Source organism: Pseudorca crassidens, chromosome 6, assembly GCF_039906515.1.
Source record: "Pseudorca crassidens isolate mPseCra1 chromosome 6, mPseCra1.hap1, whole genome shotgun sequence".
Classification (NCBI taxonomy): domain Eukaryota; kingdom Metazoa; phylum Chordata; class Mammalia; order Artiodactyla; family Delphinidae; genus Pseudorca; species Pseudorca crassidens.
In genome coordinates, this window is record NC_090301.1 from 32,938,230 (window position 1) to 32,961,159 (window position 22,930).

At 37.3% G+C, this 22,930-nt stretch overlaps 1 protein-coding gene across 1 annotated transcript in view; it reads right to left on the reverse strand.

Moving 5' to 3' along the window:
• The window catches only part of FAM117B (family with sequence similarity 117 member B), an 89,777-nt gene that overhangs the window by 7,532 nt on the left and 59,315 nt on the right, over positions 1-22,930 (reverse strand). Inside the window, exons 3-7 of the mRNA XM_067740962.1 lie at positions 22,806-22,898; positions 21,568-21,681; positions 7,116-7,259; positions 5,283-5,508; positions 2,583-2,703 (exon numbers count right to left, since the gene is read on the reverse strand). Coding sequence (XP_067597063.1) covers positions 2,583-2,703; positions 5,283-5,508; positions 7,116-7,259; positions 21,568-21,681; positions 22,806-22,898 — 698 coding nt within the window. The remainder of the gene's footprint in view (positions 1-2,582; positions 2,704-5,282; positions 5,509-7,115; positions 7,260-21,567; positions 21,682-22,805; positions 22,899-22,930) is intronic.

Below are 22,930 nucleotides of genomic sequence, written 5' to 3' on the forward strand. Positions count from 1 at the left end.
TGGCCTGTGCTGTATCCAAAAAAAAAAAAAAAAAGAAATGCAAAATCTGGTCTTGCCCTTTCTGGGCCCAAATCCAACTACCTGTTTTCTTTCAGGTAAATAAACATACATTTCTAAAAACCAGAGATCAACCTCTCACTGACTCCAACCCCTGGTTCAGGTCAGAGTTATTATCTTTAAACCAAAATTAAGACTTGGAGAGAAAAGTATACTTTAAAGAATGATTAAGATAAAATTTAAAAATTAGGACCAGGGGCTTCCCTGGTGGCGCAGTGGTTGAGAATCCGCATGCCGATGCAGGGGACACGGGTTCGTGCCCCGGTCCGGGAAGATCCCACATGCCGCGGAGCGGCTGGGCCCGTGAGCCATGGCCGCTGGGCCTGCGCTCTGCAACGGGAGAGGCCACAACAGTGAGAGGCCCGCGTACAGCCAAAAAAAAAAAAAAAAAAAAATTAGGACCAATAATCTACCCTTGCTTTAATGCTAGTGCATCCAGCTTTGCTCTAATTATGACATAACTGGGGCAAAAGAAACCAATTTTTTAGACTTTGAGTAACTTGTTTTATTGATAGGTTAAAATTACCTCTAAGAAATCCACTATTGGGTTACTGCTGTTAATTTCTTTTTGGAATATAATTAAGATATTTAAAAATGAATAGATTTCCATGTGCTATACATCCTTTATATCAGTAAAATTTATAATAAACTATGTGCATTTAAAAAAGACTAGGTTTACCTTCTAATAACAGATGGATGTACCATAAAACATTTTATATGTCAGGGTTTACCTTATGTTTCTTTGATCTATCTATCCATCCACACACACACCCCATCCTTTCTTCCTTCCCTTTAGAAACAAATAACATTTGTTTGTTGTATGAATATAGTTCAGTTATTGAGAAATTTTCCAAATGTAACAGTCTAAGGCAGATACCACAGGACACCAACCCACACAACCAATATTCACTCAAAGTCATTTACACAGAAATTCAAACTGCTTTTTAAGTCCATCAGCCATTTCTCTGCACTTAGGCACATCTGAATTACCCATATGTCAATCAAAGATTTCAACTCCATAAGGTTCCATGTGGACCATTTGATTTTTACGTAAAAGAATGACTCCATTTCTTAAGAACTCTCATGAAAAGGTCTAAGCCAGCATTCTCAAGTCAAGCATAAAAATCCTATGAGGTTTGTTAAAGATGCATAATCTAGGTCCTACCTACGTCCATATTTTTACTCATTAGGCCTGGGATGGGACCTGGGAATCTGCAGTTGTAACTAATAACCCAGATGATTATGATGTAGGGATTCTATGCATGTGGAGAAACACTGCTTAAATTCTCTGGCACCAGTCAAGTTTTTAGACTTACATGGTGAAAAAAATAAGCAGTTGCTAAAATGGAGTTTTCAATTACTGTCACAAAAGCAGATAGGAGACTGACAGCTGGGATCTCCTAGTAGAGGAGGTGAAGGGATTAAAAAACAATGCTCTTTGTGTGGCAAAATTACTCAGAATTTAGATTAAAGGAAGCACTGACAGAGGGGGAACAGAGAGGAACAAAAGGATGCCATATTTCAAAATGATTCTAAGATGTTCATGATGGAAGAAAAAGATACATTATGTGATTCAGACAAGGCTGGACAATCTCCACATTGTAGTTTTGGTTTCATAGTGAGAAAAAGCCAGAGGATGGCTTTTAGACTTGCAGCGATAGTGAGATTGGAAGGTGAGGTTTATATAAGTAACATCATCCTCTCTTCAAATAATGTTCATCAGCTAATTTGCTCAGTTTCATACATACCTGCAACCCTGTAGCCACCACTTCCAAAGCAAGGGGGCATAGCTACTGAAAACACAAAGCTGCAATACTTGCTGAGCAGACTCTGAGTCTAAAACTATGAGTACCTGACTAGAGTACTAGCCAACAGAAATATATGAGCACAGAAGATCGCATACCAAGGGTACCAGACACCATTTAAAATTCTGCTTCTTCCGTGATCTTCATCACAGGAACATGTTTCTGCAAAGTAATAGGATTCTCTTCCCCACGTTGGCAGGAAAATATTTTTTTTAATTGTTTAGAGAACTGGAGACTATAAGTAGTTAAAAACTGGAGGGAATTTGATCCTTGAAAGAAGGAAACCCACCCTGCGTTGAGATCCGTGGTTTACCTTGAATAAATACAATGCTAAATTCAATGTGTGGAGCTGACTGTTTACAGGTTCAAAACTAACCACGGGTGATACGTTGGGGACAACTGAGGAAACGTGAATAACAACCGGATATTAGTTCATATTAAGCATAACTGTAATTTTCTTTGGTATGACAAGGGTATTGTGGTTATGTAGGCGTGGTTACTTTTACTGTGGTTACTTTTAGGAAATGAATATTAAACTGCATTTGAGGTTAAATGTCATGTCTGCAACTTACTTTCAAACAGTTCAGCAAAAACTAAGCAAAATGTTAACTATAGGATCTAGTGGTAGATCTATGGGTGGTCACTGTACTGTTCTTTAGCCTATTTGAAAATTCTCATAATAAAAGTTTTTTGGGGGGAGGGATGATGGGGGATACTTACGAGCATTCCTCAAAGACTTTGACCCTCTCACAGCCCTCAGGAGGTTCCCTTTTGAACATGTAACTGTTGTTAGGTTTTGGTGAGGTTGCGTATTTGGGCAAAGGAGAGTTGTTCCCATTATCTGCAAGAAACGACATGCTGGATTACTGAGAAACACTAGCACATACGTGCGGAGTCATACTGTATTGGATTGTTCTTGGCCTCCCCCTACACCATGAACAACTTGAGGGTAAGGAATAGTGCTTCATTCATCCACATCACCCCACTACCTAACACAATTCCTGGTAAAGAGGAGATAATGTTTGTTAAATAAAGGCATAAACAAGTAAGAGATTTTTATTTTTCTTCTACTTACCATCACCACAGCCTAGGTAGGTTATTATTTAACCTACCATCACTTACTCCTCAGCACTGAACACTGCCATATTTCTATTCTGTACACAGCATATTGGGCTCAAATGCCACTTCCATTCTTCCCAGGACAAGTTATTGAAATGGTTCTTTACTGGTTGTGTATCATTCACTCTTGGTCTGCCCCTCAGAATCGCTCTATTTGATTCCTCTGTGCCTCTGGCCACAGTCTCTGCTGCAGGTGGTCAGATCCATATGCACACTATATGCCGAAGACGTTCTTTTGCCTACAAACTTCTCTATACCTAAGAGGTCCTTCTCCATACATTTTCCCAAACCTCCTTCAAAGTCTGGCTCAAAGTTTTTGAAATCTTTCTAAATTAACCCTACCAAAGGGAACACTTCTTGACTCTGGTATTCCCGTCCAGTGCTGATGTCCTCAGTTTCTATTATATTAACTTGAAATTCTAGACATGTTCCCTAAGTGTCCTAAATGTAGAGTCTGACCGTGCCAACTAAACTACAATTCCTTGCTGGCAATATAGCACTGTAGCCCTTTCTCATAAAAGAAATCAGAGGAGCTAACCAGTCGCTAGTCTCCTAAAGTCAAATACAGCAGGACATAAAACTTATGGAGTTCCTATATGTTATTGAAGTAAAAGTAGAAAGTATGGGAAATCAAGGGACAGATTACAATAGCCATGGTTTAGTTTGTGAGGAGAGGGGTACATCTGATTGAGCGCTAAGTACCAGGGGCTGCATTCACTATCCCCGTTTTTTTTTTGTTTTGCTTTTGTTTTTTTTTTTTGCGGTACGCGGGTCTCTCACTGTTGTGGCCTTTCCCGTTGCGGAGCACAGGCTCCAGACGCACAGGCTCCGTGGCATGTGGGACCTTCCCGGACCGGGACACGAACCCGTGTCCCCTGCATCGGCAGGCGGACTCTCAACCACTGCGCCACCAGGGGAGCCCTCACTATCCCTTTTAATCTTCACAATAAGTATCAGAAGTAATTACGGCGACTCCTGACAAGAAACACATGGCCCAATCAAAGGATTTAGTTCAGTGGGTGTCAAACTTATGTGCAGGTGAATCACCTGGGGGCACCAAAAACGCCTAGTGCCTGTGTCCTGTCCCCAGGGGTTGTGATTTAATTGGTCTGGGGTGTTGGTCTGGAATAGCCATGTTTTATTTAACCTAGAAGATGACAAAAAAGGGTCCAAATAATAAAATTTTACAAGTGCCCACTGCCTGAAGTGACTTCTTCAGAAAATCTTATGTCCTCTGTACAGGCTACAGTCTAAGTACTTTAGATGACTGGCAGTAATGAACAGTTGTCATTGGACATGGAACATTTCAGGACATTCAACACATTGCAAGTAGAAAGTTCTAAATGAATGACTACTAAACTAAGCTGTAGAATGTATTTAGTAATAAATATCTTATTATTGCTCTCAAGTTCATGTAATAATAACTATGATTAGGCTAAAAAAACACTGCCCTGATACATAGAGATGAAAGACCCTATTTGTTTTAAAAGGTAAGAATATTATTAGTAACTAATATGCAAAGTGCTATGTCTCCAATTACTTTCTGAGTCGGGCAAGTGGTTTAATACTGTAAGTAGCCCACCACCACCACCTTTTACTCCAGGCTTGCCTGGAATACTCATCTTGCATTGATATAAGTCAGCTTAATTCTTGTTAGAAATATCACAGGGCTTCCCTGGTGGCGCACTGGTTGAGAGTCCACCTGCCGATGCAGGGGACACGGGTTCATGCCCCGGTCCGGGAAGATCCTACATGCCGCGGAGTGGCTAGGCCCGTGAGCCATGGCCACTGAGCCTGCGCGTCCGAGCCTGTGCTCTGCAACGGGAGAGGCCACAAAAGTGAGAGGCCCGCGTACCGCAGGAAAAAAAAAAAAAAAAAAGAAATATCACAAATACAGATCCTAAAACACACTACTGTAACTTGAAGGTTTCACATTCAATTAAAAAGTAGTAAGATTGTAAAAACATGACAACTAAGGTGATAGAGAACAAATGCTTATCAGGACAAATGTTTATCTCATTTATACCAAAAAGAATGTCTCTCACTAATAAGGAACTTGTATTAGTAAGTGCAAAAACAGAAAAAAAAAGGTACAAACAAAAGCCCATAAACCTACCCAACTAGACCATCACCTGAGCACCACAGTAAAACCTACTGTTTTGTACTCCAATTTTTTTAAATCTATGTTTTGAACACATCTCAAAGTAATTATCTTAGTAGCCCTAAGTGTGTGTGCTCTGCTAGAAAATGAACAGAATGCATGATACAACAGGTGGTATTCAAACTCCTCCTGCACTGTACCTTTATCCCTGGGATCAACAAGCAGGTCATCAGCCGAACAAGGGCTCTCCTCGCTCCCCTCGTTGGAGATAGTGAGGAAGGACGTGGGGGACACAGACTGGGAGCGGCTGCTGCTGTTGCTCCCCCGCTCTGCCCCGCCGGGGGTCTGCGTGTCGATGCTGCGCGTGCTGCTGCTTCTCTGCACAAGGGGCGGAGGTGCACGATGGCCGTCTGGAATATCTTGTGGCTGTTATGAAATTTTAAAAACATAAGTATTTTTGTCATTGATTTTGCATATAACCTATGCACATCCTCCTGTATACTTTAAATCATCTCTAGGTTTCTTATATACCCTAATACAATGCAAATGCTATGTAAATAGTTGCTGGTGTGTGGCAAATTCAAGTTTTGGATTTTGGAACTTTTTGGATTTTTTTTTTTTTTTTTTTAATTTTTTGACCATGCCGCATGGCCTGTGGGATCTTACTTCCCCGACCAGGGATTGAACCTGCGCCCCCTGCAGTGGAAGCACGAAGTCTTAACCACTAGACTGCCAGGGAAGTCCCTGTCATTGATTTTGAAATGCACCTAACGTCACCCTTCCCCTGTTGTTCCAGAAGACTCAAAAGTCAGAAACCCTCTCATCAGGCCTCGCGAGAAAGAAGCCTCTGTGTTGCTCTGTGGGGACACCCCTGTCTCATCTGTCCCCCGCTGGACACTGAGCGGCAGACAGAGCCTCTGTATTCTCAGGGTCTGGCACATGAGTGGTCAGTGCTTGCTGAAGAAGGAACTGCACTGAATTACTTATCATGTGCTATTATTTTTAAAATTATAAAAAACCAGGCCATTATAAAAGAGGAGAAATCTAGGTGTAACTCTAGGTTCCACGTTAGAAGAAAAGGTTATCCATTGTGTGAACTAGTCACAGTTGATGACAGGCCCTGCTACTTTCTACCCCTGCCCACTTCCTCCAAGAACACGGTTTTCAAAGAAACCTTCCTAAGTGAGAGAAAGCTTAATCACAGCAGTGCTAATTATACAGGGAAATCAAGGAGAACACTCAGAGGGAAGCTTGTGTGACTCACTCAGCAGGGAAACCAGCTCCCTGTATACCTTTGGTACATTTACCTTTATTACATCAAAGAAAGTTTCCCCGTCATTCAGTGGAGGAGGGAAGGAGGAGAGGGTGTGGGCAGTTGCGTTTTCTCTAAGCTAAACCAACCTGTAATCTTAAGGGAGAGAATCTTAGGCGTCAATAAAACACTACTTTAAACTCCCCAATTTCTCTTTCACTGAAGAATGAAAGCTTAAATATACTGTGACATGGTTTTAAATATAAACAGGAAATTTTATCACTGTCTTATATATGAACCACTCTTATGCATGTCATAGTTAATAGAATACACATTCTTATGTGTATTATAGGTAAGCAGAACTGTGCTTCGAGATACAGTCAACCAAACAGTAACTAACATAAGCAAGAGGTAGATTCATACTTTAGAAAGTATTCCATGTCATATCCCTCCCTCCCCAACAAACTCATAAGCTAAACGTCTGTTAAACAGAGTTATAGCCAATAAGAAGCATATCACCTGTCTAGGGGTTTTTAAATACAGAAAAACAAAAAATAGTTTCTGTTCAAGGATCCAAATTTAAGTCACATCAGTTGCTTCTATGAGATGCAAAGAAATGAGAACTTTTCATTCACTTGCAAAGGTCAAAGTTTTTCAAAAGAGAAAATTTTCATTCTCAACAAGGAAGAAACCCATGTAAATACAGAAACCAAAACTGTGAATTTCCTTAATAATTAGAAAAGTTAATGTATGAATGATTTTAAGATACAAGAGTACTTACTATAAGTTGTTCTTCCTTTTCCCCAGTCTCTTTAATTATTATTTCAATCTCCTGATTCAATCCTTCCACACTATTCCGGAACCGGGAGCCTGTTGATTTGGTGATGGGAATTACTGGAATAAGTGCACTCTTTGGAACAGGAGCCTTAAGAAAAAGTGGTGGAGGCGGGAGAAGATACACTTAATACTCCCTTTAAGTTCTCTAGATGGAAGCATACTTCCATTTGACATGGTTAACTCTAAAATAAATCAAAATAAAATTTAAAGGCCTCACAAAAACTGTGAAAAACCAAACCTGCTCCTTGGTATACATGAAATATAATTTAAAGCCAAAACCCCAGACAATCAAGGGAGAATTTCAGAAGTTTATTCACATCTATGAGGGACTATAAAGGGTATAGACATAAAGGAAAATACTAAAAGAATGTTAACCTCAGATATTCCTTTATAACAGAGTTCAGGTTTCAGAACATAACTTTAAAGTCCTCTAGTGCCATAATTATATATATTCCAGGAAATAAACAACAAACAGTAATTTATCAAAAAAAAAGAAAAAATATTTTGGTGGAAAAATAAAATCACTTCCAAAGTCCATACACAGTAGCAAGATTACAGAATAACTTCCCTGTGAAATTTATTTGTACTGTCATTGTAATGATATTAATATGTTTTGCTCCAAAGCCTATCTCTAATTTTTTTTAAAAAAATTTCCCACTGGCACAGTATTACTTTTGAAAAGAAATATCTGACTATATTACAGGATGTCACTTGGTTTCCTGACAAATACTCAAAATAAAATATGAAACAAGAATTGCAAGGTATCTGCCAAAGTTCATAGCAACAGTGTGCCAGAAGATCATCTTGTATTGTCCTGCTGTCTGGTAAAGAAATGTGATTAATCCATCCTTCATTTAGGGAGGTTTCTTTGGAAAACCTCCCTCTCAGAGAAAAGTGGAAGCAAGGAAACAAAGGTAGTAACAGGGCCTCTAATCAGTTACCACTAGTTTCATTCGATAACCTTGTTGTCTGACACAGAACTTAATGTTAAACCTGTATTTCTCCTTTTTTATTCCTGCACACCTTTGTAATTAAAAAAAAGAGAGAGAGAGAGAGAAAAGCACAACACAAAAATCCTGGGAAACCAAAGCAAGACATTTGTTAGAAAAAAAGTCAAAGGGAAATCAAAGGGAAAGCTTCAATCTGGAGTGCTGAGGCAGCACTTCTTCATTGCTTAGTTATGTTGGGCCCCGAGTCTCACCTTCCTCACGTGTAATATGAGAACACAGCACTCCACCTCAGAGAGTGGTTCTGAGAATGAAACGAGAGGACAGGGGTGCAGTGCCTGGCCCAGAACGGATGGATCCTCAGTGAACAACAGCTACAATTTTTATTTTGTGTTTTCCCTATTATGTATTTGTGTTTTCCCTATTTTATTCTTCTCTTTCCATAAATTTTTTCAAGTACCATTTATTTTCTTCTACATATGGAATCTTCTAACTTTCCCGCTTTTCAATCCTTCTGTTCCCCAGTCTTCTCCCCATACCCTCAAGCTTCTCATATTACTTATTTCCTTTTCACTTCCATCTCTCTTCTTTCTGTCCCATCTTCTAGTCTCAATATCCACTATCAAAGGAAGGAATATGACAAATCTTAAGTTTAGATATTCTATAGTGTTTTATAGAGAAAATTTATATAATTAAATTTTTTTCAAGTCCACATCTTTGAGTCATTCTCTACATGGTAGATCTTTGGGGCACTGATATACCATTTCCAAAATTGTTTGTTGAGGAAATCTTTGCCATGTCTTTGCCATGAAATCAAGGCCATATGTCTATTCTCTTGGTCTACTTCCTTTTCTCTGAAAACTTGTCCTGGTTAGACGCCTTCAGATTCCATGAGTGGTAACAACTCTCCACCCAACTTGGCAGGTGGCTAAAGCACAACAGCATCACAGATCAAGTACTGGTTGGAAAATAAAACCTGAACTCAATGACACTCTATACTTAACAAAATTTAAATTTCACATCAGCTCGCGTCAGCTAAACTATAAATTCCAAGTAACAAAGAGTGGCCTATAAGAACAATGAGATTTTTAAAAGGTGAATGAGAGAATTATTTTGCAAATTTACAAACAGAAAATCATGGGAGTAAAACTTGATTAAAACTATTCATATAGGTCTTCAAAGGTTTAGCTCTCATATTTCTTTTGATTCCCTCTTTCTTCAAATAAAAACATAAATACTGCCTATATGGGAAAAGAATCTGAAAAAAAAGAGTGGATATATGTATACGTATAACTGATTCACTTGCTGTACACCTGAAACTAACACAATAGTATAAATCAACTATACTCCAATAAAAATAAAAAAAAACCAAAACACAAATACTATGTTCAGGGGAAAAAAAGCAACTAATTTCTCAGCATTTTCTGTTCTACCTATTGGAACAAAGTCTCATCTATCCCAAATATTTCACAAAAGTGGAGTTAAAGAACACTCTTCCTTTATCTCTGAAAGTTTATCTGACCAAAAGCCAATATATACAAATGCAACACACACACATTTATATTTCACACACACAAAAAGACAATTCTTCCAAAATGTCTAGAGTAAAAAGCTATACTTGGGTAGAGGAATCTCAGGTGATATATTTTTCTTTTAGATTATTTTTCTACAACCAACCTGAGAGGAGAAACTATGTCTTACTCATCTCCTTATTGCCACTGCCTAACAGAATCTAGAACAGACGTGATGCTTATTCGACAAGGCTGGTGTTACGAATTGAATATCTGTATCCCCCTAAAATTCATATATTGAAGCCCTAACCCCCAATGTGGCTATATTTGGAGATGGGGGCTGTAAGGAAGTAATTAAGGTTAAATGAGGTCATAAGAATGGGGCCCTGATCCAGCAGAATTGGTGTCCTTGTAAGAAAAGACACGGGAGAGCTCACTCACTTGTGCTCTTCTTCCTCTCCCCCTCCACACACACGCACCAAAGAAAGGCCATCTGAGCACATGAGAGGGCAGCCATCTGCAACCCAAGGGGACATCTCACACCAGACATTAACCCTGCTGGCACCTTGATCTTGGACTTCCAGTCTCCAGAGCCATGAGTAAGTTAATTTCTGTTGTTTAAGCCACTCGAGCTTATGGTATTTCACTATGGTAGCCCATGCTGACTGATACACTCACCCTTAGTTTTATTCTTCATTTTCAGTTTTCAACACTCTAAAGAGACTACTTAAACATAATCCTGAGATACAGTAGTTTGAGAGAACTTGAATATGGCCATAAAAACTTTACTCTGAAACACTATTTTTAAATGGCATTGTTTTCTTTATTGCAAAAGTAATAAATATTCACTGAAGAAAAATAAATGGGATTGTTACTAATTTGATAAATATCCTTCTATCTAGCCCTTTTCTTCTGTGCATAGACACTTTTAACCAGAAATAGATTGTAACTTGTGCTTTGTAACTTATTTTTTTACTTCCTATTTCCCTAATTTTACTTCCCAATTCCCTAATTCCTATTTCTTTCTATGCTTTAAAACTCTTATTTACCAAATCATTTTTATAGCTGCATAGTATTTCATTGTATAAGTGTATGAAGAAGTCAGTGTCCTGTTATTGGCCAAATAGTTTCCAATTTTTCACTATTCAGAAAAAATACTGGCAATTCCCTGGTGGTCCAGTGGTTAGGACCCTGCACTTTCACTGCCGACGGCTTGGGTTCAATCCCTGGTCAGGGAATTAAGATTTCGCAAGCCACGCGGCCCAGCCAAAAATAAAAAAAGGAAACAAACAAAAAAATGCTGCCATAAACATCCTCTTAGGTGAGTATTTGCACACATATGTAAATACTTCCTTAGGATACAATCCTGGAAGGACTAATGGCTCAAAATGCAAGAAAGATTTTCAGGATTTTGATTCATATTGCCAAACTGAACAGCAAAATATTTTTACTCCTTACAATATCTGCACCTCCATGTTCATTACCGCATTTATAATATTTACAATAACTATGACATGGAAACAACCTATGTGTCTGTTGATGAATGAATGGATAAAGAAAATGTGGAACACACATAAACGATGAAATATTATTCAGCCATGAAAGAAATCCTGCCATTTGCGACAACATGGATGGACCTTGAGAGCATTATGCTAAGTGAAATAAGTCAGACAGACAAATACTGTATACTGTATGTTCTCACTTATATGAGGAATCTAAAAAAAACCACAAACTCAAAAAATAAATTTAAAAAATTTTTAAATAAAAATAAAAGTAAACCAAACTCATAGAAACAGAAGTAGATTGGTGGTTGCCAGGGGCAGATGGGTGGAGGAAATGGGTAAAGACAGTTAAGAATACAAACTTCCAATTACAAGATGAATATGTTCTGGGGATCTAAGGTACAGCATGGTAACTATAGTTAACAACACAGTATTATATACTTGGAAGTTGCTAAGAGAGTAGATCTTAAAAGTTTTCACCAGAAAAGAAAAAACAGGTAACTACATGAGGTGATGGGTGTCTTAACTAATCTTACTGTGGTAATAATTTCACAATATATACATATACCAAGTCATCACACTGTATATCTTAAATACACAATGTTATTTTGTCAATTATATTTCTATAAAGCTGGGGAAAAAGGAAAAGAATCATACACAATTTCTTCAAAATTGCTTTTTAAAAAAACTTTTGCCCTATGAACAACACTGTCAAAAGAATGAAATACTAATTCAGACTGGGAAAAAATATTTGTAACTCACATAGTCAACAAAGGACTTGTATTCAGAATATATAAAGATATCTCAAAACTCAGTAATAAGAAAACGAACAGCCTGATTTAAAAATGGGCAAAATATTTGAACGTACACTTTACCAAACATGATATACAGATGGCAAATAACCATATGAAAAGATGTTCACTAGGGTAATGCAAATTAATATCAAGATGTAATGTCACTACACACCTATTTGAATAGCTAAAATAAAAAATACTGACAATACCAAGTGCTGATGAGAAAGCAGAGCAAAGGAGATACTCAAACACTGCTGTTGGGAATGCACAATGGTACAATCATTCTGGAAAAGTTTTACAGTTTCTATTAAGTTCAAGATACAATTACTATATGAACAAGCAATCCCATTCTTGAGCATTTTCCCTAGAAAAATGAAAATTAATGTTTATGCAAAATTCTGCAAGGAAACGATTATAGCAATTTTCTTCATAATCTCCAAAAACTCCTCAGCAATAAAAGAGAATAAACTATTGATATATACAACTTGTATAAATCACAAAGGCACTACTGCTGAGTCAAAGAAGACAGTCTCGGGCTTCCCTGGTGGCACAGTGGTTGGGAGTCCGCCTGCCGATGCAGGGGACGCGGGTTCGTGCCCCGGTCTGGGAAGATCCCACATGCCGCGGAGCGGCTGGGCCCGTGAACCGTGGCCGCTGAGCCTGCGTGTCCGGAGCCTGTGCTCCGCAACGGGAGAGGCCACAGCAGTGAGAGGCCCGCGTACCGAAAAAAAAAAAAAAAAGAAAACAGTCTCAAAAGATTACATACTGTACGAGTCCATTCACAGGACATTCTCAAAAAGATTTAACACTAGAGTGATGGAGAACAAATCAGTGATTACAAAGGTTAAGGAGGGGTGTGTGTGTATAAAGGGATAGCATGAGGAAATTTGGGGTGAGTGGTGGTGATGGAATTATTCTCACACAATATCCTGTGTCACAGTATCCTGACTGTGGTGGATGGTTACATGAATCTATACATGTATTAAAATTCATGTAGCTGTATGACAACCCCCCAAAAAAAGTCAATTTTACTATATGATAATTGACAAACAAAAAGAAAAGTTACTAGCTAACAGAATCATTCTGAATCATGTTCTTTCTGTCTAATATTGTCTCCTTAGGTCTTTGCCTAGAGAGAGCTATATGCTGAAATGGATGAAAGGTGGGAAGAATATCTTTTAAAAAGCAGTCCACAAATGACTTAGGGACCCCTCAAAAGTTAGGTATGTCCCTTTTAGGTGAGGTCAACTGAGTATTGACCAGCCCTGTCAGCTGCCTTTCACACACCCTATTCTTCAATCCTTCCATCTTAGTGCTACAAAGCCAGTAACTTCCCTTGCTTCCCGAAAGCCTCATCAGCAATCCAGCACTGGTTCACCCTGTGACAGAACTGTGATAAGGACAGGACAGGAAGAGGAAGGCAAACAGCAAAGGCCACTACTCCGTTCCATTCTTGTAATAACTTGTATTCTCCACCCTCTGCCTTACTCTCATTCCAAGGTCTTCACTTTCCTATTTTTAACTTCAGTGAAATAATGCCTAAGAGAGTCACTGAAACTGGTTATTTCTCATCAGTCTTTTATATCACTAAGACCTATCACTAACACCTTGAAGGAAAAAAAAAACTTTTAAAAACCTATTCTCACCCTCGTTTCCTTAGCAACAAAAGTAAAATCCCAAAGTATAATCTAACAAAAGGCTTAAAAAAAAAAAACCCTCTCCAATTAGCTATGTACTTTCTGCAGGGATAAGAGTGGGAGAGTAAAGCTAAGAATATGTTTTGGTTCATGATGGGTCAAGGAAGGAAAGAAACCTTTCTTAAGGTAGTGGCAATAGAAAATAGTGAGGTGACAGGAAACTGATTTGGACTAAAGCACCTAGGGGTTAAAAGAAACCCACAGCTCACTAATCTGCAGTGGAGGGCACATTAGAACATTTCTGTCAGGCAGTCATCCTTCCTGTGCCTGGACTCTTCCTGTGTCAGGAAACAATGAGGAGACAGGGAACTGGTACAGACTAAGAAAGATCTCAGGAGTTATTAGTATATATACTAGAAATAGAACTTTTACTTTATTTTTTATACGGAGCGAAAGGTACTAAATTCTAAACTTAATTTCCTCTCCTAAATGTCACAAAACAACATAAATAATGGCTTGCTCTGGATGCCATTTTCAGGCTGCACTTGGTTTACAACTGTTAAAGTTATAGAAATGAGGAAGGAGAAGACTAGAAGGGGAAGAGGACCTGTCAAGGTTTCCGCAAAATGTTGACCATCCTGGATTTTAGAATCATAAAGATCTGTTAGTAAGCTTGCTGAGAACAGAAAGCTTAAGTTTCCTGGGTGTCATGTTGAGAAATGCACATAAGAGGAACCCACCAGTATAGTAACTAACTGTACATCTTGTTACTGCCTTTCCAGGCAGCTACAGAAGTCATAACCTACTCAATTGGTAAGAAGTTTTTCTCAAATGTAATCTAAATAGCAGCAAGTATTTATCAACAGTTTAATCTATTTAAGGCAAGAGAAAGGAAGGAAGGAAAAGAAAGAAAGAAAGAAAATGGCCACTTCCCTAAGGTCAACACACCATTTTAGATAAATGAAGCAAAGGTTCAACTGTAATTCATTTAACTAGCAAATAGCTATATGATTAGAAGAAAAAAAATCTACCCAAGCTGCCAGGGAAAGATTTTCTTCATTAAGCATACTGTTATTGTTCCAGAAATAAAAGATAATAATAGGCCTTTGATTTTACTCCTTACATAAACTATATTCTAAAATATCTAAAAATAACAAAAATGACTATACTTTAACTTTTATGCTTCATTTCAAGGGCTCTTAAGGAATTTTATGTGTGTGTATATAATTTATTTTTCCCATATCCACACAGCTTTCTGTCATAAAATCTACATTTCTAAATATAAATCAGTGTATGCAAATATAAATGGGCTATCATATTAACTGAGAGGTCATCCTTAGGTAGCTCTGAAAGGTTAAAAATCTTTCAATGTACTAAAGCAAAATCTACCTCTCCTAAGATCTATCCTTTGGAAACAACAAGGATCTCCTATTTTCTCAATTTTTGATTCTTTCTCCTCAAATCAGAATGTTTTCCATTCAATTAAGATTTCAATTAGGTGAATCACTGTTTTAATGTTTTTTTTCTATTTACATTCTCCATATATCTATATACATTACAGCTTAAAGATCAAATTCTGCATCAAAGCTGAGAAGTAACCAACAAAGAAAGAACCCCAAGAGAAGGGTTGGCTAATCCTGAATCTTCATTCAAGGTCAATCTACATTATAACTTAAGTTTCTGTTTCAAAGTGTGGGGATAAGACTGTGGTATGACACAGAGAGTCAGGAAAGATGGGAAGAACACCTACTGAAGCAGTAGCTGAGCAGGAAAAAGAAATATACAGTTAAATTTTCAAAGGAAGAAAAATGTGCCTTGATAGGCAAGTAGGATGGAAAAAGGTCTGTTCAGCAATTCAACAGAGATCTATGAGAGAAACATGAGCCAGAAACCCTAATATAACAACAGGGAGGTCAAAACTGATGTTTAGAATGGTTTTAAAAAAATTAGAAAGCACTGGAAAAAAAGCTTTCCAATCTTAAGGGCTTTTGTAGAGGGCCTCCATGTGGCCTTGATTCCTCCTGTCCTGTCAGCATTACTTTATTTCTGTCCTCCAGCAATCACTGTCCTTTCATCTGATATCCCCCTCTTAGCTCTTCTAAGCTACAAACTATACACTATAATAAAGGTCACAGCTGAAGCACCTACTCTTGATTACTAAGTAGCAAAATCTTAAAACTTTCAAGAACAGCAATCATGTCCTGGACTGGCATACAAAGATTATACTGCAGAGCAGCAATTTTCTCTTGAAAGTGCAACGCCCCTCTCACTTCTCAGATGAAAATAGGTTTTTATCCCTTTCTACCTCACTATCCCTTTGCTCTCAAACCCTCCTAAGCTACTACAAAACTACAGCGTCCCAGCCCAGATAAAGAAATAAAAAAATCCTATGGGAGGGCTTTCTTGCTTGAGGCTATAACAACCAGAAACACCTGCATGATTTTTAAATTCTCACTCCTAAATTAGTTTAAGCAACTGTGAAGATGCTGCATCTCCCACTCCTCTGTTACTAATATCTGACTCTAATCATCAATCAAACAATCCTGAAATGTATTAGTTACATCTTCTAATGAGAATATTTCTTGAAATACTCCTTAAAAATATGATACCGTAAGTATCCGAGGGCTCTGTCAATTCTGGAAACCACTGACATGTGAAAAGATTCTCTCTCCTAAAAAACTTGGCAGCATTTATTCTTCATAACAAATAGTTCCCCACCCCCCAAATTTCCAGGGAAAGAACCACTCAAAAAGGTATGTGAGAATTCTTTTCTAACTGCAAAAATCCATTGTAAGCCCAAGAAAAAGATCTTTTGTTAACCAGTGGTTATAGACTATGAGCTATCAGCAGAGCAATACTGTCCTTGATCATTAAGGGATACTAAAGGAATTTCCCAATAATCTTCTCCAAACAAAAAAACCCCTCCAAACCAAAAATCTGTAATAACTTGGAAAGGTTCTGAAGAGAAAAGTTAAAGAGCCCCCCCAAATATTCAAACTTCTTAACCAAATAATGGAAAATGTACCCCTAGGAAAGTATAAATATATAAAAAGTTTTAAGCACACAGGAACTGGACCCAACTAAATAGCCAAAATTAGGGAAATGCTCTACAGAATCTGAAACATTAAAAATGTTCCTGAAGCATCTGTAATAACAAACATTTTTCCACATTAAGTAAAATTTTTTAAATATATAAAGTCTAACATATGGTAGGATCTCAACAAGGAATGAGAAAGGAAAAAGAAGAAAAAATGTAAGGAATAGCTGTCTTTAAAGAGTGAGACTCTGGATGATATTTTTCCTATTTGATTTAAAAAAAATAACACCTTGATTGAGACAATCTTTTTATTTGACTTTTTTAGTTTCTAAAATTTTTGTAATAAGCATGTAAATATTTTTATGATAATAAAAGCTTTAGAAAATAACTTCCAATATGAAATTGGCAGAGAAGCCTAGTGAAAAATCCAACTGGAAGTGACCTAAGATCTACTGAGCAGTTATTATGGGTCAAGAATTGCATTAACTGTTTTATAACATTCTATCGCATTTAAACCTCAGTATAACACAATAACAAGTAATACTATAACGCAGAGAGAACCCGAGGAACTTCATACAGCCAACAAGAAGCAGGACCCAGATTTAAACTAAACAGTCTGATCTCAGGGCACCTGTGCTCATCCTCTAGCTACATGATCTCCCAGGTTACTTTTGGGTTCTGTGTTAGCATCTAATCTATTATGTCCAGACAATTATATTTGTACTTTATCTACTTATTTTTTATGTTGGTTGGTAGATTTTTTTTGCAGCAGCTTATTGAAAAATAATTCACAATACCATACAACTTACTCGTTTAAAGTGTACAACTTTTGCTTCTGAATGGTTATTGAACAGAGTTGTACAACCATTACCACAATTGATCTTAGAATCACACCAAAAATAAGTCCCTCACCCATTACCAGTCACTCTCTATTTCCCCCCAACTTTCCCAGCTCTAGGCAACCACCAACCTACAACCTGTCTCTATGGGTTTGCTTATTCTGGACATTTCATGTAAGTGAAATCATATAATATGTGTTCTTTTGTGCCTGGCTTCTTTCACTTAGCATAATGCTTTCAAAGTTCACCCATATGGTAGCATGTACCAGTACTCCATTTCTTTTTATGACTGAATAATATTCCATTGTATGGATATACTGCATTTTATTTTATTTTTTTATTTATTTTTTTTTGCGGCACGCGGGCCTCTCACTGTTGTGGCCTCTCCCGTTGCGGAGCACAGGCTCCAGACGCGCAGGCTCAGCGGCCATGGTTTACGGGCCCAGCCGCTCCGCCGCATGTGGGATCTTCCCGGACTGGGGCACGAACCCGTGTCCCCTGCAACGGCAGGCGGACTCTCAACCACTGCGCCACCAGGGAAGCCCTACTGCATTTTATTTATCCATTCATTGGTTGATGGACATTTGGGTTGTTTCCAAATTTTGGCTACTGTGAGCCACACTGCTATGAACATTTGTGTCCAAGTTTTTATGTAAACGTATGTTTTCAATTCTCTTGGGTACATACCTTGGAGAGCAAGTGCTGGGCTATAAAGGAACTCTATGTTTATTTAGCCTTTTGAGGAACTGCCAGGATGTTTTCCAAAATGGCTGCACCGTTTTACATTCCTATCAGCAATAAGGGTTCCAATTTCTCCAAATCCTTACTAACACTTGTTATCTGTCTTTTTAGTTTTAGCTATCCTAGTGGGTATGAAATAGTATCTCACTGGAATGTGTATGCATTTCCTTATTGACAAATAATGCTAAGTATCTTTTTCACATACTTACTGGCTATCTGTACATCTTCCTTGGAGAACTCTCTGTTTAGATCCTTTGCCCATTTTCAAATTGGGTTGTTTGTCTTTTCATTATTGAGTTGCAAGAGTTCTTTATATATTTTAGATACAAGTGCTTTATCAGATATATGATTTATATATATTTTTGCCTATTTTGTGGAATGTCTTTTCACTTTTTTGATGGTGTCCTTTGAAACACAAAAGTTTTCAATTTTGATAAAGTGCAATTTATGTACTTTTTCTATTATTGCTCGTGCTTTTGGTGTCATATCTAACAAACCATTGCCTAATCCTATGTCACATTTATGCCTATGTTTTCATCTAAGAGCTTTTAGTTTTAGCTCTTATATTTAGGCCTTTGACCATTTTGAGTTACTTTTGTACATGATGTGAGGAAGGTAGATATATTTTTTAAATCATGTTTTAAAGGCTAGAATTGGCCTTATCTTTTACTCCTATGTCTCCATCATTCCCATCTCATCAACCATCAGCTAACAAAGTTTAAAAACTCAGACTCTGAAGTCAAAATGCCTAGATTAGAATCCCAGTTCTGTCTCATATGACCTTGAACAAGATACTTGATCTCTCTGGGGCTTAATTCCTTGCCTGTAAATTGGGGATAATAACAATCTCCACCTCAAAGATGAGGATTAAATGCTAATAATATACACAAAAGTAGAGTAGACTGCTTCCCATATTGTAAGCACTTAATAGACTTCAATTATTAATTATTAGTTTCTAAATATCACTCAGGTTTGTCCACTCTCTCCAGCTCCACAATTTCTCCCTTACTTTAGTTCACCATCATTTCTTACGTGGATTATAAATCTATTCTCAAATGGTCTCCTGCCTCTAATCTTGTCCTCTTGCAAATTCATTCTCTACTCTGAACCCATAATGATCATGACAAAATGTGTATCTGATCACCTATCAACCCCCTGAATTGTAGAAAATAGTTCTCTGGTGCCTCAAGGACAAAGTCCAAATTTCTTAACAACTGAGACATGAAGACTTTCAGATCTGGCTACTATTTACCTCTCTAGCCTAATCTCTTACTACCACCCCTACCTGAAGCCATGATTTCTTGTACGTCCAGAAAATTGGCTAAATTCTACTTATCCTTCAGGGACCACTTAGACACCATTTTCTCTAGAAGTCTTTCTAGATGGCTCATGGCCAGTCCAAGGATATATCCCTTCTATAGCACTCTGAACACTCCCTGATCAACACACTCAATACACTGTGTAAAAATTAACTGTTTACTTACATCTATTTGAGATTTGGTGGGGAGAAAGCCCCAATATTTCATTTATCACTGCATCCCCTTATGAGTACTACAGTACGAGTTATATGGCAACATTTAATAAATGTTACGTGGATGGAGGAATAGCCTCAAAGCATACGTATCTCAAATTGGTACTTTCTCCACGAGAGACAGAACCCACTAAACAAAGCCACACCCATGACTTACTGAATGATATTTTCATGTTCACAGTCTCAAAGTTTCAATTAAATATGAATACTACTACCATAGCTATCATGATGCACACGTGCCTGATCTCTGATTGGCTATTAACACTAAAGCAAGTCAAGTAGTCAAAATGTTTGTTGTGTCAAGTGTACAAAAGTCAAGCTACATGAATTTATTTTTCAAGTTACTATATTTTCTAGTCCTCACCTTCTCCACAGAGACATTTTAGAATTAGACAAAAATGAAGTTCATGCAAACTTCAATAATCTTTATGAAGCAAATTCAACTTGCAAGGGAAAAAATGAAGAAAATTTTGGATAATTTTATTGCTTTAATTGCTAATTTTAATGCAACTTTAAAAAAAATCACTTCAGAAAGTTATAAACTGCTAAAACCCATCACTTAATTCAATAAAACTCAATCTTAACCTCTATTCTACTTGGAGTAAAAATATGGATTGGAAATAAGAATTGGACTTATCTCTTAGAAACACATCTAAATTATTTATGGATGAATTAAAGAGAAAGTGGAAGGTTGGCAAATTCACCTGTAAAACCATGTGGGTCTGTAGCCTTTGAGAGTGAGCGGAATAATTAGTATTCCAATTTTGACAATTATTAATCTATTCAAACTTTTCATTTCTTGTTTTGTCAATTTTGCATTTTCTATTTCTCCAAATATAAATGCAGTTTGTTTAGGTTTTAAAATGCATTAATGTATATTCGTATGTTATAACTAAAAATGCCTTATATATGGAAAAAAGCTATTGGAAACTACAATCAAACTATAAATTTGTGGAATCAAATTTGACCCATGGGGCTTCCCTGGTGGCACAGTGGTTGACAGTCCGCCTGCCGATGCAGGGGACACAGGTTCGTGCCCCAGTCTGGGAAGATCCCACGTGCCGCGGAGCGGCTGGGCCCGTGAGCCATGGCCGCTGAGCCTGTGCGTCCGGAGCCTGTGCTCCGCAACGGGAGAGGCCACAACAGTGAGAGGCCTGTGTACCGAAAAAAAAAAAAAAAATTGACCCATGCATCAATATTTTAAGACACAATTAATTTGAAAAAAATATGTACCTCTACCCATACCTTCTCTTGAAAACAATCCACATACACTTGACAATCATCAGAAGCTATCAACCTGTAAGTGGAGCTGGCAAACTATTTCTTGCTCTCTCCTTGCTAAGGGACCTCATCTAATTTCAATTCAGTTTAAGAGAAATGCTCTGTGAGTGAGCCATCAGGAGCAGTTCATAGAGTTCAATTAAAGAATCAAAGCAGTTAAAGATTTTCCCTACTAAAAGACTTTATGCTCCAGGTATCATTATTATCCTCTCTCTTCACATGAGGAAACTGAGACTTAGAACAGGTTACTTATCCAGGGTCTGGTTCCACAGCCAATGATTATGTCTATTATTCTGCCTCCAATATACTAAACTGATAAAGACGAAAATATAGTAAACTAAAATACGTAACTAGCTATAATTATTAGAAGTCATATCACAGATCACTAAAGGAAAATATCATTTTGTCAACTTAATATTCTGGTTTTTTTTTAAATGAAGGCTGTGATTCAGTATTTAATCACTGTTTCAAATATAGTTTTAGACATTTTTATCCTGAACAGTTACCTATGAAATAACATATCACCAGGAAAACAACAAATCCCTTGTCTGGATTTTATGGTATCTGTGCTCCTACCTGACACTGGTTAATAGCTGCATGGTTGCCATGGAATGGAGACTGTCTTTCTTTATCTCGATGATGCCGACTGCTGTGTTTACTTCTCTGCAACTGCTGGCGTAATTTTGCAATCTGAAAAAGGGAAAAATAACAAGTATGTCAGAGTGTTTTCCACATTACATAAAACATACCCATGCTTAATAAGAACCAGTAAAATTCAGCCTTAATAAATCTCTTGAGTTTTTAAACCATCCCACAAAAATCTGATTTATTGTAAAACATTTATATATATATATCTATATACACATATAGATATACACACACACATCTGTATATGCATAAATGTATATCTTTCTTTCAAAGAAAAAATTATGTTCCAACACTATTCTGAGCCTTTAAGCTTCCCAAGTACTAAACAAATGAAATTTTTAGCATTTAGAATAAATTATATTATACATTATAGCTTTCACAAAGAATTCAAAAATAAGGATAAGTATTCTCTCATTTTACTTACGAGTCACATTTTATTTATAATTAGATTTCTTTAACAAACACCTAACCTTCAACAGCTCCAAAAAGTAAACAGTATTATTTAAAAACCAACTCAAGCTCCCCAGGCTCTGGGAGGTTCCTGGAGATGTGCTGTCCACTGAGCATAATCAAATTATGAATAAACATAATAAACATCAGCTCTGTTAAAAAAAATCAACTCAAGCCATGAAATGCATTCAGATACAATCTGTAAATAACAAATACAATTTCTATCAATATCCTATATTATTCTTTGACTGAATTTTTCTGTTTTATTGCTACATTATGTATAAAATGCAAATGTCCTAATTATAGGCACAAAAAATGTTAATCATAGCACAGGGCCATAATCAACTTGGTTATACTGGGTTACTGAAATTCAGAAATACTACCACTGTATATAGAAATAGTAAGTGTGAATTTGTTGTATCACTGCAATCTTATACATTTGACATTTATATTAACAGCTATGGACTCTCATTAAAAATAAAGAAAAACATATAATCAAGCAACTTATGCATACATTTCCCCATTCAAATCTTTATTCAACATAATAACTGTTTTTCTGTTATTTCTCAAGTAAACAAAACCACCAACAAAAAACCAAAAAAAAAAAATTAAAAAACAATGGAAACTGACAAATCTTTGCTGCTCACAACTTCAAGGAACTAGTCAACGAAGGGATCAAATTTCCACACCCACTTCCTTGGAACCATTTCTCTGACCTCCTTAAGTTGATCTGTGCTGCCCCACGACGCTGAACGCTTGTGGGACCCTTTCTTCTTTTCAGAGTACTCTTCAGCCCATGCACTCTCTGTCTATAATGGGAAAAAGAAGGAAGAGGTTTTAA